The sequence below is a fragment of the Oncorhynchus mykiss genome, chromosome 23, assembly GCF_013265735.2.
Source record: "Oncorhynchus mykiss isolate Arlee chromosome 23, USDA_OmykA_1.1, whole genome shotgun sequence".
Classification (NCBI taxonomy): Eukaryota; Metazoa; Chordata; class Actinopteri; order Salmoniformes; family Salmonidae; genus Oncorhynchus; species Oncorhynchus mykiss.
The window spans coordinates 35,707,220-35,720,370 of NC_048587.1; the positions used below are offsets into that span (position 1 = coordinate 35,707,220).

Below are 13,151 nucleotides of genomic sequence, written 5' to 3' on the forward strand. Positions count from 1 at the left end.
TAAAATAACAAAGCGAGGCTATACCGGGGTCATGGTACAGAGTCGATGTGTGGGGGCACCGGTTAGTCGAGGTAATATGTACACGTCGGTAGCGTTAAAGTGACTGCATAGATAATTAAGAGGATAGCAGCAGCGTAAAGGGGGGGGGGCAATGCAAATAGTCTGGTTGGCCATTTGATTAGCTGTTCAGCAGTCTTGGGGGGGTGAGAAGCCTTTTGAACCTCAAATTAAATTTGATTGGTCACATACACATGGTTAGCAGATGTTAATGTGAGTGTAGCGAAATGCTTGTGCTTCTAGTTCCGACAATGCAGTAATATCTAACAAATTCACAACTACCACCTTATACACACAAATGTAAAGGGCTGAGTAAGAATATGTACATATAAATATATGGATGAGCGGAGGCCGTGCGGTATAGGCAAGATGCAGTAGATGGTATAGAGCAGTATATACATATGAGATGAGTAATGTAGGATATGTAAACGTTATTTAAGGTGACTAGTGATACCTTAAGTCCATTTATTAAAGTAGCCAGAGATTTGAGTCTATGTTGACAGCAGCCTATGTTAGTGATGGCTGTTTAACAGTCTGATGGCCTTGAGATAGAAGCTGTTTTTCAGTGTCTCGGTCCCAGCTTTGATGCACCTGTACTGTCCTTACCTTCTGGATGACAGCGGGGTGAACAGGCAGTGGCTCGGGTGGTTGTTGTACTTGATGATCTTTTCGGCCTTCTTGTGACATTGGGTGCTGTAGGTGTCCTGGAGGACATGTAGTTTGCTCCCGGTGATGCATTGTGCAGACTGCACTACCCTCTGGGAAGCCTTGGGGTTGATGGTGGTGCAGTTGCCATACCAGACGGTGATACAGCCCGACAGGATGCTCGGGCTGTAGACTTGTAGAGAAAACAGTCTATGACTAGGGTGGCTGGAGTCTGACAATTTTTTGTTCCTTCCTCTGACACCGCCTGGTATAGAGGTCCTGGATGGCAGGAAGCTTTGCCTCAGTGGTGTACTGGGCCGTACGCACTACCCTCTGTAGTGCCTTGCGGTTGGAGGCTGAGCAGTTGCCATACCAAGCAGTGATGCAACCAGTCAGGATGCTCTCGATGGTGCAGCTGTAGAACCTTTTGAGGATCTGAGGACCCACGCCAAATCTTTTTGTTCTCCTGAGGGGGAATAGGTCCTTTTTTTTCCAGATGGAAAAGTGCAATAGAGATTGTAATTTTTGGATCTGTTGGGGCGGTATGCGAGTTGGAGTGGGTTCAAGGTGTCTGGTATGATGGTTTTGATGTGAGTAATTTCATGGCTACAGATGTGAGTGCTACGGGTTGAAATTAATTTAGACGGGTTACTTTGGCGTTCTTGGGCACATTGACTATGGTGTTCTGCTTGAAACATGCAGGTATTAGACTTAGTCAAGTAGATATTGAATGTCAGTGAAGACCCTTCCCAGCTGGTCAACTCATGCTCAGAGTATACATCCTGGTAATTTGTCTGGCCTTGCTTCCTTGTAAATGTTAACCTGTTTAAAGGTCTTACTCCCATCAGCTACGGAGTACGTGTTCAGTCATCCGGAATAGCTGGTGCTCTACTGCATGGTTCAGTGCTTCTAGCTTGGGAGCAAATGGGAGGTATTTAGTTCGTCTGGTAGCTTGCGGTTGGTTTCCCCTCTGTAATCTGTAAAAGATTGCAAGCCCTGCCACATCCGATGAGTGTCAGAGCTGGCATATTAGGATTCTTTTCTTTTCCTGTATTGATGCTTGGCCTGTTTGTTGGTTCGTCGGAAGGCGTAGCAGGATTTCTTATAACCATTAGGATGTTGCCTTTAATCCATTGCTTCTGGTTGGGAAATGTACTGACTATCACTGTGGGTACAACATTATCGATGCACTTAATAATGAATGTGTGTGTGTTAGGAACAGGACATCAGTGGAGAGGACTGTCTGAGCGAGGAGGAGAAGGCCAAACACAGAGCAGCGCGACGCAGAGCCAAGAGGAAGGTGAGCAACACACTCGCACATTAATTCATACATACTGTACATATGCACACACTTACTCCTATATATATATATATATATATATATATATATATATATATATACACACACACACACACACACACACACACACCAAATCTTCCTGAGCCATAGTGTTTGGTTAAAAACTGTGAGGGACCTGCTCTGTCCATAGTGAACCACATATTTAGCACCCAATCTGTGTATCCTGATGCTGTTACTATGTTCCTCTCAGCGTCGACGGGAACGCAAGAAGCTGGAGCAGGTGAAGAAGCCTGAGGGCACTGACCAGGTTAACGACAAACCAATATTACATGTATTCTGAATTAATCTAAATTATGCGATGCTTAACAGCGTCATTTACAATGATCAGAAAAAATGTCTGTATAAAAAGGAATGGACAGTTTGCATTTCAGCTAATTTATGATATGCTCTCTCTGTTTTCCAGGATGTGGAGGATGATGGTAGATCTGAGGAGGAAGAGGATAAAGATGAGAGTGAGTCTGAGGTGGAGGTAGAAGAGGAGGTAGAGAAAGAAGATAAAACAGCCATCCCTCGCTCTAAGGAACCCTCTTCCTCATCGCCAGCCCCCTCGGGAACTAAAGGACCCCAGAATACCGCTGCACGAACATCTGAAGAGGTAGGGGCAGATTGACTCGTTCATTTGGGCATAGCAATGGCGTAGGTGCCTGGTCCTAGATCTATTTGTGTTGTGGCACCTTAATTGGGGAGGATGGGATCATAGTAATGGCTTGAATGGTATCGAACACATGGATTCCATGTGTTTGATACCATTCCAATTACTCCATTCCATCCATTATTATGATCCATCTTCCCCAGGCTAGTTTTTAGGGGAACTGTGTGTATTTGAGGAGTCTTCATATACAAGCTGATGGGGCACCTTAGTAAACAATTCTCTCTCCTTCTCCCTCTCTGCTGTAGGAACTGGAGTGGGATGTGAGCAGTGCGTTCTTTGCAAACGCTGCTAGCCACATCCGGCCAAAAGGCATGACCAAACCTGGCGCCAAGTCCAAAGAGAATAAGGAGAATGAGGGCAGAACCAGAGAGGTAAGTGGACCCTGAGTTTTGAGATATCTACATTGCTGACGCGTTGCTATCGTAAGAGTGGTGATAGCCACTATAGCTAGCTAACTAGAGATTTGCTGTGGTGGATGGTTTGTCAATAGCTGTCAGTCTGAGGTGTTGGGGCCAAGGATCGCTAGCTACTTTGGTAGCTTTAAGTTGCTATGGTAGGAGTGTTGTTGGCTAAAGATGACTGGCTAGTTACTTTCTGTGGTAGATGTGTTGATAGTGCAATGGCGCGGGAGAAGAAGGCTGACGTTTTACGTGTTTATTTGCATTGTTTGTAACTTAGTTGTAACTTAGTTTACTTATTTTGTACGTAATGTTGCCACTACCGTCTCTTATGACTGAAAATAACTTCTAGACATCAGGACTGCGATTACTCACCATGGACAGGCAGAATCCTTTTTTTTTCTTTAACGAGCCCAACGCGAATGATATACTGCTTTCTCGGGAACAGGCCCAGATCCCTGTGATTTGCGTGGAGAGGAGGCGGAGAAAAGGGGGCCAGAGGGCGGGCTGCCTTCAGCGAATTCGTAGGAGATCGAATAAACCCCTACTTCCTTCCATTCTGCTAGCAAATGTGCAGTCTGGAGAATAAAATCTATGACCTACGCGGGAAGATTAAACTACTAACGGGACATATAAAACTCTATCTTATGCTTCATGGAGTCGCATGGAGTTGTGGCTGAACATACAGCTGGCTCGTTATACACTGTACCGGCAGTTTAGAACAGCTGCGTCTGGTAAGACGAGGGGCAGCGGACTATGTATTTTTGTCATTGGCTTCATCAATTAGTGCATCGATCGTCCCCACAGTGACCGTACGTACATACCCCAACCAGAAGCCATGGATTACAGGCAAACATCCGCACTGAGCTAAAGGCTATAGCTGCCACTTTAAAGGAGCGGGACTCTAACCCGGAAGCGTATAAGAAATCCCACTATGCCTTCCTGTTGAACCATCAAACAGGAAGTGTCAATACAGTACTAAGAATGAATCGTACTACACCGGCTCCGACGCTCGTCGGATGTGGCAGGGCTTGCAAACCATTCCAGACTACAAAGAGAAGCACAGCCAAGAGCTGCCCAGTGACACGAGCCTACCAGACAAGCTAAACTACTTCTATGTTCGCTTCGAGGCAAATATGATGACTGATCACGCTGGATGACTGATCACGCTCTCCGCAACCTATGTGAGGCAGATCTTTCACCTGTTATGGCTGCATCCCTTGTTCTCAATTTCCGCCTGAAGACTAATCTAACTGTCTGTAGCTCAGCCCCAGAGGCAAGGATATGCATATTCTTGGTATCATTTGACTGGAAACATTCTGAAGTTTGTGGAAATGTTAATTGAATGTAGGAGAATATAACACAGTAGATCTGGTGGAAGAAAAGAGAAAGAAAGAGCATACGTTTTCTGTTTTTTATTGTTGTAGTATCATCTTTCACATGTACTAGAATAGGATGCTGAAGATAATTTTGATGGATAACACAAGAGGGTAACTGTAGGTGTGCAAAGTTTGACTGATAACTTCAGAAATGGGTGAGCTACATGACATTTAGCATGAAGTCACCCAGGTGTCCCACACAAGTTGCCCAAATGTACTCAAGTGGCCGAATTGGTGAAATGACATATAACTATATACAACAATGCAAATAACTATATCCAGCATATCAAAAGCAATTCTAACACAATTTTTTAAAATAAAAATGTTTACATTTTTTTTTTTAAATAACATTAAAAAAAAACGGGGGTAGACTGTTTGGAAGTCCTCTACACAATATTTTGCTGCCTGTGCCATGTCCCATAGCAGTCTCTTTCTGATGTAAAGCAGAGGAAAACTGAACAAGTGGTGCAGGTGATGGGGGACTTCATGCGACACAGAACACAACGACGCCTCCATGCTGTGCCCTTTTGGCCCTGAGGCACAGTCATGCCTGCATTAATGAACTGTGGCATGTGAACACCACTGGAGGCAGAGGTAGAGCGGGCAGCTTGGCACCGGGGGCTCCCAGTCGGAGTCGCTATCACTGTGAAAGAAAACAAATAAAAATATTTGTATTGTATGAGCCTTTTATCATCACATAAAATAAACATATGTATTGTATAGAGCAGAGGGAACAGTCACAAAGGTGAAGTGCTGTTCCATTCAACTCCGGCCATTGTTGTGGGCCTGCCCTCCCCCCAACAGCACCCAATGGCTATTTCATATGGAAATGGAGAGGAGTAGCAGGCGCAGTGGCCAGGTGTGTGATTGCTGTTCTACTCCATTCCATTTGAAAATGGAAAATATATATATATCTGACATGGAATATATATGTATATACACACACCCAAACAAACAAACAATACACATACACGCACACACACACACTTTAGCCAATGTGTACTTGTGTACACATTTCATCACACATTTCATTGAAAATTGCAATAAATATATATATTTTTGCACAAAAAAATATATATATTTATATTTCATAAAACGGCATTAGCACCTACCCGTCCAGAAGTACATCCTGTCCTTGCAGAAACACCTCAATGTTTGAATCATAACACTCAAAGATTCCTCAAACAAAAAATCTGTCTCACTTTCCCGATCAATCTCTTCTATAATCTGGTGCAAATCTGTATACTTAGACTTCGCTTTTCCTGATTTATTCGCCATGGTGTATTCAATGAAATCGTTGAAAAAACACTTTCCAAAATACTACTTTCCAAAACACTGCTGTGCGTAACAAGCGTGACTGCAACAACTCTGATGGTCAAGGCAAGGAATGAAGTTCGTTACGCATGCGTTTACAAACAAGGGATGGTGGTCCAACCCATAACCATCACATACTGGTGTTTACCTCAGCTCATGGGCGGTCTACCCAGCTAGATTTCAAGAAGATCATTGGGCAGAAATACAGTCAATCAACGAAGCTTCGCTGATATTATTGGTGCGCAATGAAGTCATTGCTCGTTGTCTTCAAATCAGTTCACTTCGGTCAAAACTCCCCGCAAAAAAAACAATCAAGTTTGGCTGTGTTGCAAACATCCAGAGGTTTGCACTGAAACCAACTGACTAGATAAATGAGTGTTTAGTGTGTGTAGTTACTGTCGAATGCTCCGTAAAAAGTTGATAAAGTTGGAATTCACGACACAAACGGTTTACAAAATGTTACGTTTTAGGCTATAAAAATAGATTTTATCAAAGAAAACGGAAATTCATTTGATCACTGGGACCCTCAGGAAGAGACACGAGCAAGATATCAGAATATAAGTCATAATTTTACCTTCAGATGTGAATGTGTCAATACTGTCATGGCAGAAAATGTTTTTTTGCTGATCGCTCTTCTCAAACAAAAGCATTGTATTTGTTCTCTGTAATAGCTATTTTAAATCGGAAAACATCGTTTGATTACCAAGATTCTAATCTTTTGAAGGGTGTAAGACACTTGCATTTTCAAGAATGTTTAATGTTACGACGTTGTATTTTTAGCTGTCACTCTGAAATTTCCCCTGATGTTGATCCCTGTACAGGGATCGCAGCCATAAGAGGTTTTAAACAAAACAACATTCTCGTAGTACACAGATTACCAGGACGTGTACTGCGAGCATGCGCTGACCAACTGGCAAGTGTCTTCACTGACATTTTCAACCTCTCCCTGTCTGAGTCTGTAATGCCAGCATGTTTTAAGCAGACCACCATAGTGCCTGTGCACAAGAACACTAAGGTAACCTGCCTAAATGACTACCAATCAGTAGCACTCACGTCTGTAGCCATGAAGTGCTTTGAAAGGCTGGTCATGGCTCACATCAACACCATTATCCCAGAAACCCTAGACCCACTCCAATTTGCGTAACAGATCCACAGATGATGCAATCTCTATTGCACTCCACACTTCCCTTTCCCACCTGGACAAAAGGAACACCTATGTGGGAATGCTATTCATTGACTACAGCTCGGCATTCAACACCATAGTGCCCAACACCATTATTAAGTTTGCCGATGACACAACAGTGGTAGGCCTGATCACCGACAACAAGAGGTCAGAGACCTGGCTGTGTGGTGCCAGGACATCTCCCTCAACGTGATCAAGACTAAGGAGATGATTGTGGACTACAGGAAAAAGAGGACCGAGCACTCCCCCATTCTCATCGACGGGGCTGCAGTGGAGCAGGTTTAGAGCTTCAAGTTCCTTGGTGTCCACATCACCAACAAACTATCATGGTCCGAGCACATCAAGACAGCTGTGAAGAGGGCACAACAAAACCTATTCCCCCTCAGGAGACTGAAAAGATTTGGGGCGGGTTCTCAGATCCTCAAAAGGTTCTACAGCTGCACCATCGAGAGCATCACTGGTTGCATCACTGCCTGGTATGGCATCTGCTCGGCCTCTGACCATAAGGCATTACAGAGGGTAGTGCGTACAGCCCCGTACATCTCTGGGGCAAAGCTTCCTGCCATCTAGGACCTCTATACCAGGCAGTGTCAGAGGAAGGCCCTAAAAATTTTCAGACTCCCTAGTCATAGACTGTTCTCTCTGCATGGCAAGCGGTACCTGAGCGCCAAGTCTAGGTCCAGGAGGCTTCTAAACAGCTTCTACCCCCAAGCCATAAGACCCCTGAACATCTAATCAAATGGCTACCCAGACTATTTGCATTGCCCCTCCCCACTCTTGTCATCTATGCATAGTCACTTTAATTACATCTGCCTACATGTACATACTACCCGGTGCCCCCTTACATTCACTCTGTACCGGCACCCCCCTGTATATATTGTTATTTTTTTACCGCTCCTCTTTATTACTTGTTACTTTTATCTCTTATTCTTATTCATATTTTTTTGAATTGCAGTGTTAGTTAGAATTTCACTAAGGTGAAACCTGTTGTATTCAGCGCATGTGACTAATACATTTTTGATTTGAAATGGCATGGGTGACTAAAATAAATTGTTAACATTTTTACAACAATAATGCAGGCACTAGGGATTGGGTTGCGAACATGAGGGTCTGGGCAGATGAGATGTTTGTAAGTTGTTGTTTATATGAATGTTTGTTTTTGGAGTGTAAAAAAAGGGACATATTATAAATAAATAATATTTACCTCTAGCTTCCATCGTGTACATTCAGATAACCTTGTCCAACTCGGCCTACTATCCCCCCAGAAATATTGCTATTGTTGCAGATTGTAACCAATGCCAGCCATAATTAACTATATGGCTATAAGCCTTGGCTACAGGTTAACACATTTACAGCTCTGAATTTATTCCCTAATATTCAGCAAATAGCATTAGCTCTTCCAATAATAAAGCAACCACAACTCTCATTTGGACTGCGTGAGTGGCAACAAATATGAATAAAAGCACACAGCAAAATAGAGCTAATGATGTGATCAGAGCAAAAATGGCCTATTAGAAAGCAAAGATTATCAAACACTATTATTTCTAATTGTGGTAAGTTACAATTTTAAGTGTCATTGTGGCACATCAGTTCAAAAGAGAGAAGAGTGATTGAAGTGACGGCCTTGGAGCTGTGTGTGTGAGAGAGATGGGTCTGCTAAATCAGCCCGAGCAACTGAAATACATTGTCCGCCAATAAGAGGACTGCGTTAGTCTGCAAAGCCATGCATGCTAATGATGGAAAGGAGCCTCATGCCAAATTGAATGTCCATTAGTCTCACGTGGAATTCTCTTCTCGTTACGTTTTAGTCATTTCTAATCTTAATTTTTATGTTATTGTTGACAAAATTAACACTGCCCTGCAGCCTGTTAGATTTCACCCTGACTATGGGTGACTTGTACAATTTTCACTTCAGCCACTCGGTTTACTTTAAACGACTGGTATGTCCTAGAAACGTTGTTACAGCATGTAATGTAAGATTATTAATATTCTTATACAAAAATATTTTCTTAAGTAAGCAAAAGACAAAGTGTTACATTTATTCTCGGTCTCCACTAGTGTTGATGGCTAGTTGTTGGCTGTGCAGGTTCAATGTTCTCCCTAAGGAGAGGTGAATTCTGAACATGGAAGGCATGATAAACACTTCTTTGGAATGTTTGAGTTTTACCTCGTATAGTCTCTCTCACGCACACACACACGGCTGCCTAAGTGTGCAGGCTAGAGCACGGTCGCTCGTGTCGCTGAGTCGGAAGTGATCAACAATTTGATCGATTTATAAATGATTTCTCTGGTTTTGGTCTAGGTGAATGAAACGGATGCTGTGACTAAGAGAAGTGCCTTGTTGACAGGTGAGTGTCTATATGTCCATCCAGGTTACACTCGCACACACAACTTGCTGTGCAAACATGCTCAGATTTTGTTTGTATACTTGAGTCTCTGACTGTGTGTGTCCTGTAGAAAAAGGGATCAAGCTGGTCCAGGAGGGCCAGTATTCTCAGGCAGTCAGTATGTTTACAGAAGCCATCAGATACAATCCAAAGGATTACAGGTAATATCACACCATTACATGTTGTACATTATATCACTCACTATTAGTGCTGAGCGATTAACTGAAATGCCGGTCATTTTTTTTTTTTTTTAAACAACTAATTCACTGATATCACTGAATTTCTTTTATTTTATTTTTCTGTTAGCTCAATGTGCACATTGCGCTGTAGTTTCTCTAGAGAGAAATCCGATCGTGGCCAAGCTGTGCGACATAGTATGGTGTTGTAGCTTCCGACAGGCCAATGTTCTACATCGTTTATTGCGGAAAACGTGATAATTAACTTCAATGACCATAATCCATTGTGCGGCTACTTGTCAGTTTATTTTACGGCTGCTGTGTACGAGACGTGATTGGAGAGTACTTGCTTCGAGCTATTGGTATTCAGCAGTCATAAAAGTATGCCTTATTTTTGAACTACTAAAATAGTAATTTTGGCAGACCGCATAGACAGCAGCTCAATAGAGTTGAGTTGATGACTTTAAATGAAATAATAGTAGTCAAATAAAAACATTTGATATACACAACTGAAATATTTTATGAAAGTAATGTGAAATAATCATGGTTAATAAGTGATAAGCAGTCATGGGCAGCCACTACCATCATGGGACTTTTATTAATTGTTTTATTCTGTTATAGCATCCAACCCACAATGCATAGTGCATTTAAAAAAAGATACAGTTGGGCAAAAAAGTATTGTCAGCCACCAATTGTGCAAGTTCTCCCACTTAAAAAGATGAGAGGCCTGTAATTTTCATCATAGGTACACTTCAACTATGACAGACAAAAGGAGTGGGGAAAATCCAGAAAATCACATTGTAGGATTTTTAATGAATTTATTTGCAAATTATGGTGGAAAATAAGTATTTGGTCACCTACAAACAAGCAAGATTTCTGGCTCTCACAGACCTGTAACTTCTTCGTTAAGAGGCTGTTCTGTCCTCCACTCGTTACCTGTATTAATGGCACCTGTTTGAACTTGTTATCAGTATAAAAGACACCTGTCCGCAACCTCAAACAGTCACACTCCAAACTCCACTATGGCCAAGACCAAAGAGCTGTCAAAGGACACCAGAAACAAAATTGTAGACCTGCACCAGGCTGGGAAGACTGAATCTGCAATAGGTAAGCAGCTTGGTTTGAAGAAATCAACTGTGGGAGCAATTATTAGGAAATGGAAAACATACAAGACCACTGATAATCTCCCTCGATCTGGGGCTCCACGCAAGATCTCACCCCGTGGGGTCAAAATGATCACAAGAACGGTGAGCAAAAATCCCAGAACCACACGGGGGGACCTAGTGAATGACCTGCAGAGAGCTGGGACCAAAGTAACAAAGCCTACCATCAGTAACACACTACGCCGCCAGGGACTCAAATCCTGCAGTGCCAGACGTGTCCCCCTTCTTAAGCCAGTACATGTCCAGGCCCGTCTGAAGTTTGCTAGAGAGCATTTGGATGATCCAGAAGAAGATTGGGAGAATGTCATATGGTCAGATGAAACCAAAATATAACTTTTTGATAAGAACTCAACTCGTCGTGTTTGGAGGACAAAGAATGCTGAGTTGCATCCAAAGATACATTGCATACCTACTGTGAAGCATGGGGGTGGAAACAACATGCTTCGGGGCTGTTACACGGACGACTGATCCGTGTAAAGGAAAGACTGAATGGGGCCATGTATCGTGAGATTTTGAGTGTGAACCTCCCATCAGCAAGGGCATTGAAGATGAAACGTGGCTGGGTCTTTCAGCATGACAATGAGCCCAAACACACCGCCCGGGCAACGAAGGAGTGGCTTTGTAAGAAGCATTTCAAGGTCCTGGAGTGGCCTAGCCAGTCTCCAGATCTCAACCCCATAGAACATCTTTGGAGGGAGTTGGAAGTCCGTGTTGCCCAGCAACAGCCCCAAAACATCACTGCTCTAGAGGAGATCTGCATGGAGGAATGGGCCGAAATACCAGCAACCGTGTGTGTGAACCTTGTGAAGACTTACAGAAAACGTTTGACCTCTGTCATTGCCAACAAAGGGTATATAACAAAGTATTGAGAAACTTGTTATTGACCAAATAATTATTTTCCGCAATAATTTGCAAATAAATTCATTAAAAATCCAACTGTGATATTCTTGATTTTTTTTTTCTTCTCATTTTGTCTGTCATAGTTGAAGTGTACCCATGAGGAAAATTACAGGCCTCTCGTCTTTTTAAGTGGGAGAACTTGCACAATTGGATGGCTGACTAAATACTTTTTTGCCCCTGTGTGTGTGTGGTGTGAGTTTAGTGGATAGACCATATGGTTCAAGCGTTAATAGCCTAATTCATGGAAAAAGTGTCTAAACAGTGGCGATTTCAATTAACTCTGCAATGCTTCAAACTATTGAATTTGTCTTTATGCGCCAAAACATTAACAACAAAGACCTATTCAACATAGTAAAACCAATACGTTTGAAATACAAATATTAAGGGTATTTCATGCTGAAACCCTCATATTAAACACCAATGGTGTTCACTCATCTTATTTGATTATTTTGTATGTTTTACGTGATAAGGTCACAGACGGCCAAAGAATCTGAACTACCCAAAAAGGCCACTAGATGTCAACTGATAAAATGTAAAGTTACCCAAATTCTGGTAGTTTACTGGTAAACTTTGAAAGTTTCAAGTAATATATTCTCCCTTTGCAACCTGACCTCTAACGCCAATACGCTTATTATATATCCGACATCAATACATTGGCAGAAGTGTATATGACATTGATAAATAACAACCATTTTTCCTCTATCTCTATGCATATGTCTGTTTGTCTATATCTCTAGGTTCTTTGGGAACCGGTCGTACTGTTATAGCTGTTTGGAGCAGTACCCCCAGGCCCTGTCTGATGCTGAGAGGTCCATCCAGCTAGCAGCTGCCTGGCCTAAAGGACACTTCCGCAAGGGCAGCGCACTCATTGGCATGAAGGTGGGCCACAGACTACATCACTTTAATGTTCTGACCTGTCCTATTCTATTGTCATGTATTGTAATCTATTCTATAGGACGCATATTCTGCATTTACTGGTTTTTCATCAGTTCTGTCATTTTTATGCCGGCCTTTTGTGTCTTTACCTCTGAACGTGTGCATGTGTGGGTGTGTGTAGAGGTACAGTGAGGCGGAGAAAGCCATGGAACAGGTGCTGAAGCTGGATGAAGACTGTGAGGAGGCCGTCATCGATCTCTTCAACTGCAAAGTCTTACAGCTTATGGTACACACACGCTCACTCACTCTTGTTGAATCCCAAGCCACCACCTTGCCCCTACCAACACTCTTGGAGTGTTGCTGACAAAACTCAGAGGGTGTCTTCCAGAGAGTGGTGAGGGGATCAGTTAACCCATCAACTTCGGGACTCACTCGTGGCTTGAATGATACAATTCATGTTCCACTTTAAAATAATAAAACAAGCATGAAATTCGAATGAACAAATCACCCCTGTTGTTTTACAAGATGTTAACCTCAGTAACAGTTAAAAACGCTTGCATTGGACATTTATCAATTAACAATTAAGTACTGTGATTGTTTTCTATCAAAATGGTAAAAAAAAAGAAAAACTTCTTAGCAAAGAGCAATTTCTCAAGCAAGA

At 42.5% G+C, this 13,151-nt stretch overlaps 1 protein-coding gene across 3 annotated transcripts in view; it reads left to right on the top strand.

The window, feature by feature from the left end:
* The window catches only part of zgc:123010 (RRM_SF domain-containing protein), a 48,641-nt gene that overhangs the window by 20,168 nt on the left and 15,322 nt on the right, over window positions 1–13,151 (top strand). For 2 of the 3 annotated variants that reach the window (XM_021580866.2, XM_021580869.2), the window contains exons 3-10: window positions 1,919–2,002; window positions 2,253–2,309; window positions 2,466–2,657; window positions 2,960–3,085; window positions 9,291–9,336; window positions 9,446–9,536; window positions 12,352–12,493; window positions 12,672–12,776. In XM_021580866.2, the coding sequence (XP_021436541.2) occupies window positions 1,919–2,002; window positions 2,253–2,309; window positions 2,466–2,657; window positions 2,960–3,085; window positions 9,291–9,336; window positions 9,446–9,536; window positions 12,352–12,493; window positions 12,672–12,776 (843 nt within the window). The remainder of the gene's footprint in view (window positions 1–1,918; window positions 2,003–2,252; window positions 2,310–2,465; window positions 2,658–2,959; window positions 3,086–9,290; window positions 9,337–9,445; window positions 9,537–12,351; window positions 12,494–12,671; window positions 12,777–13,151) is intronic. The other variant, XM_021580868.2, reaches the window with a different exon arrangement.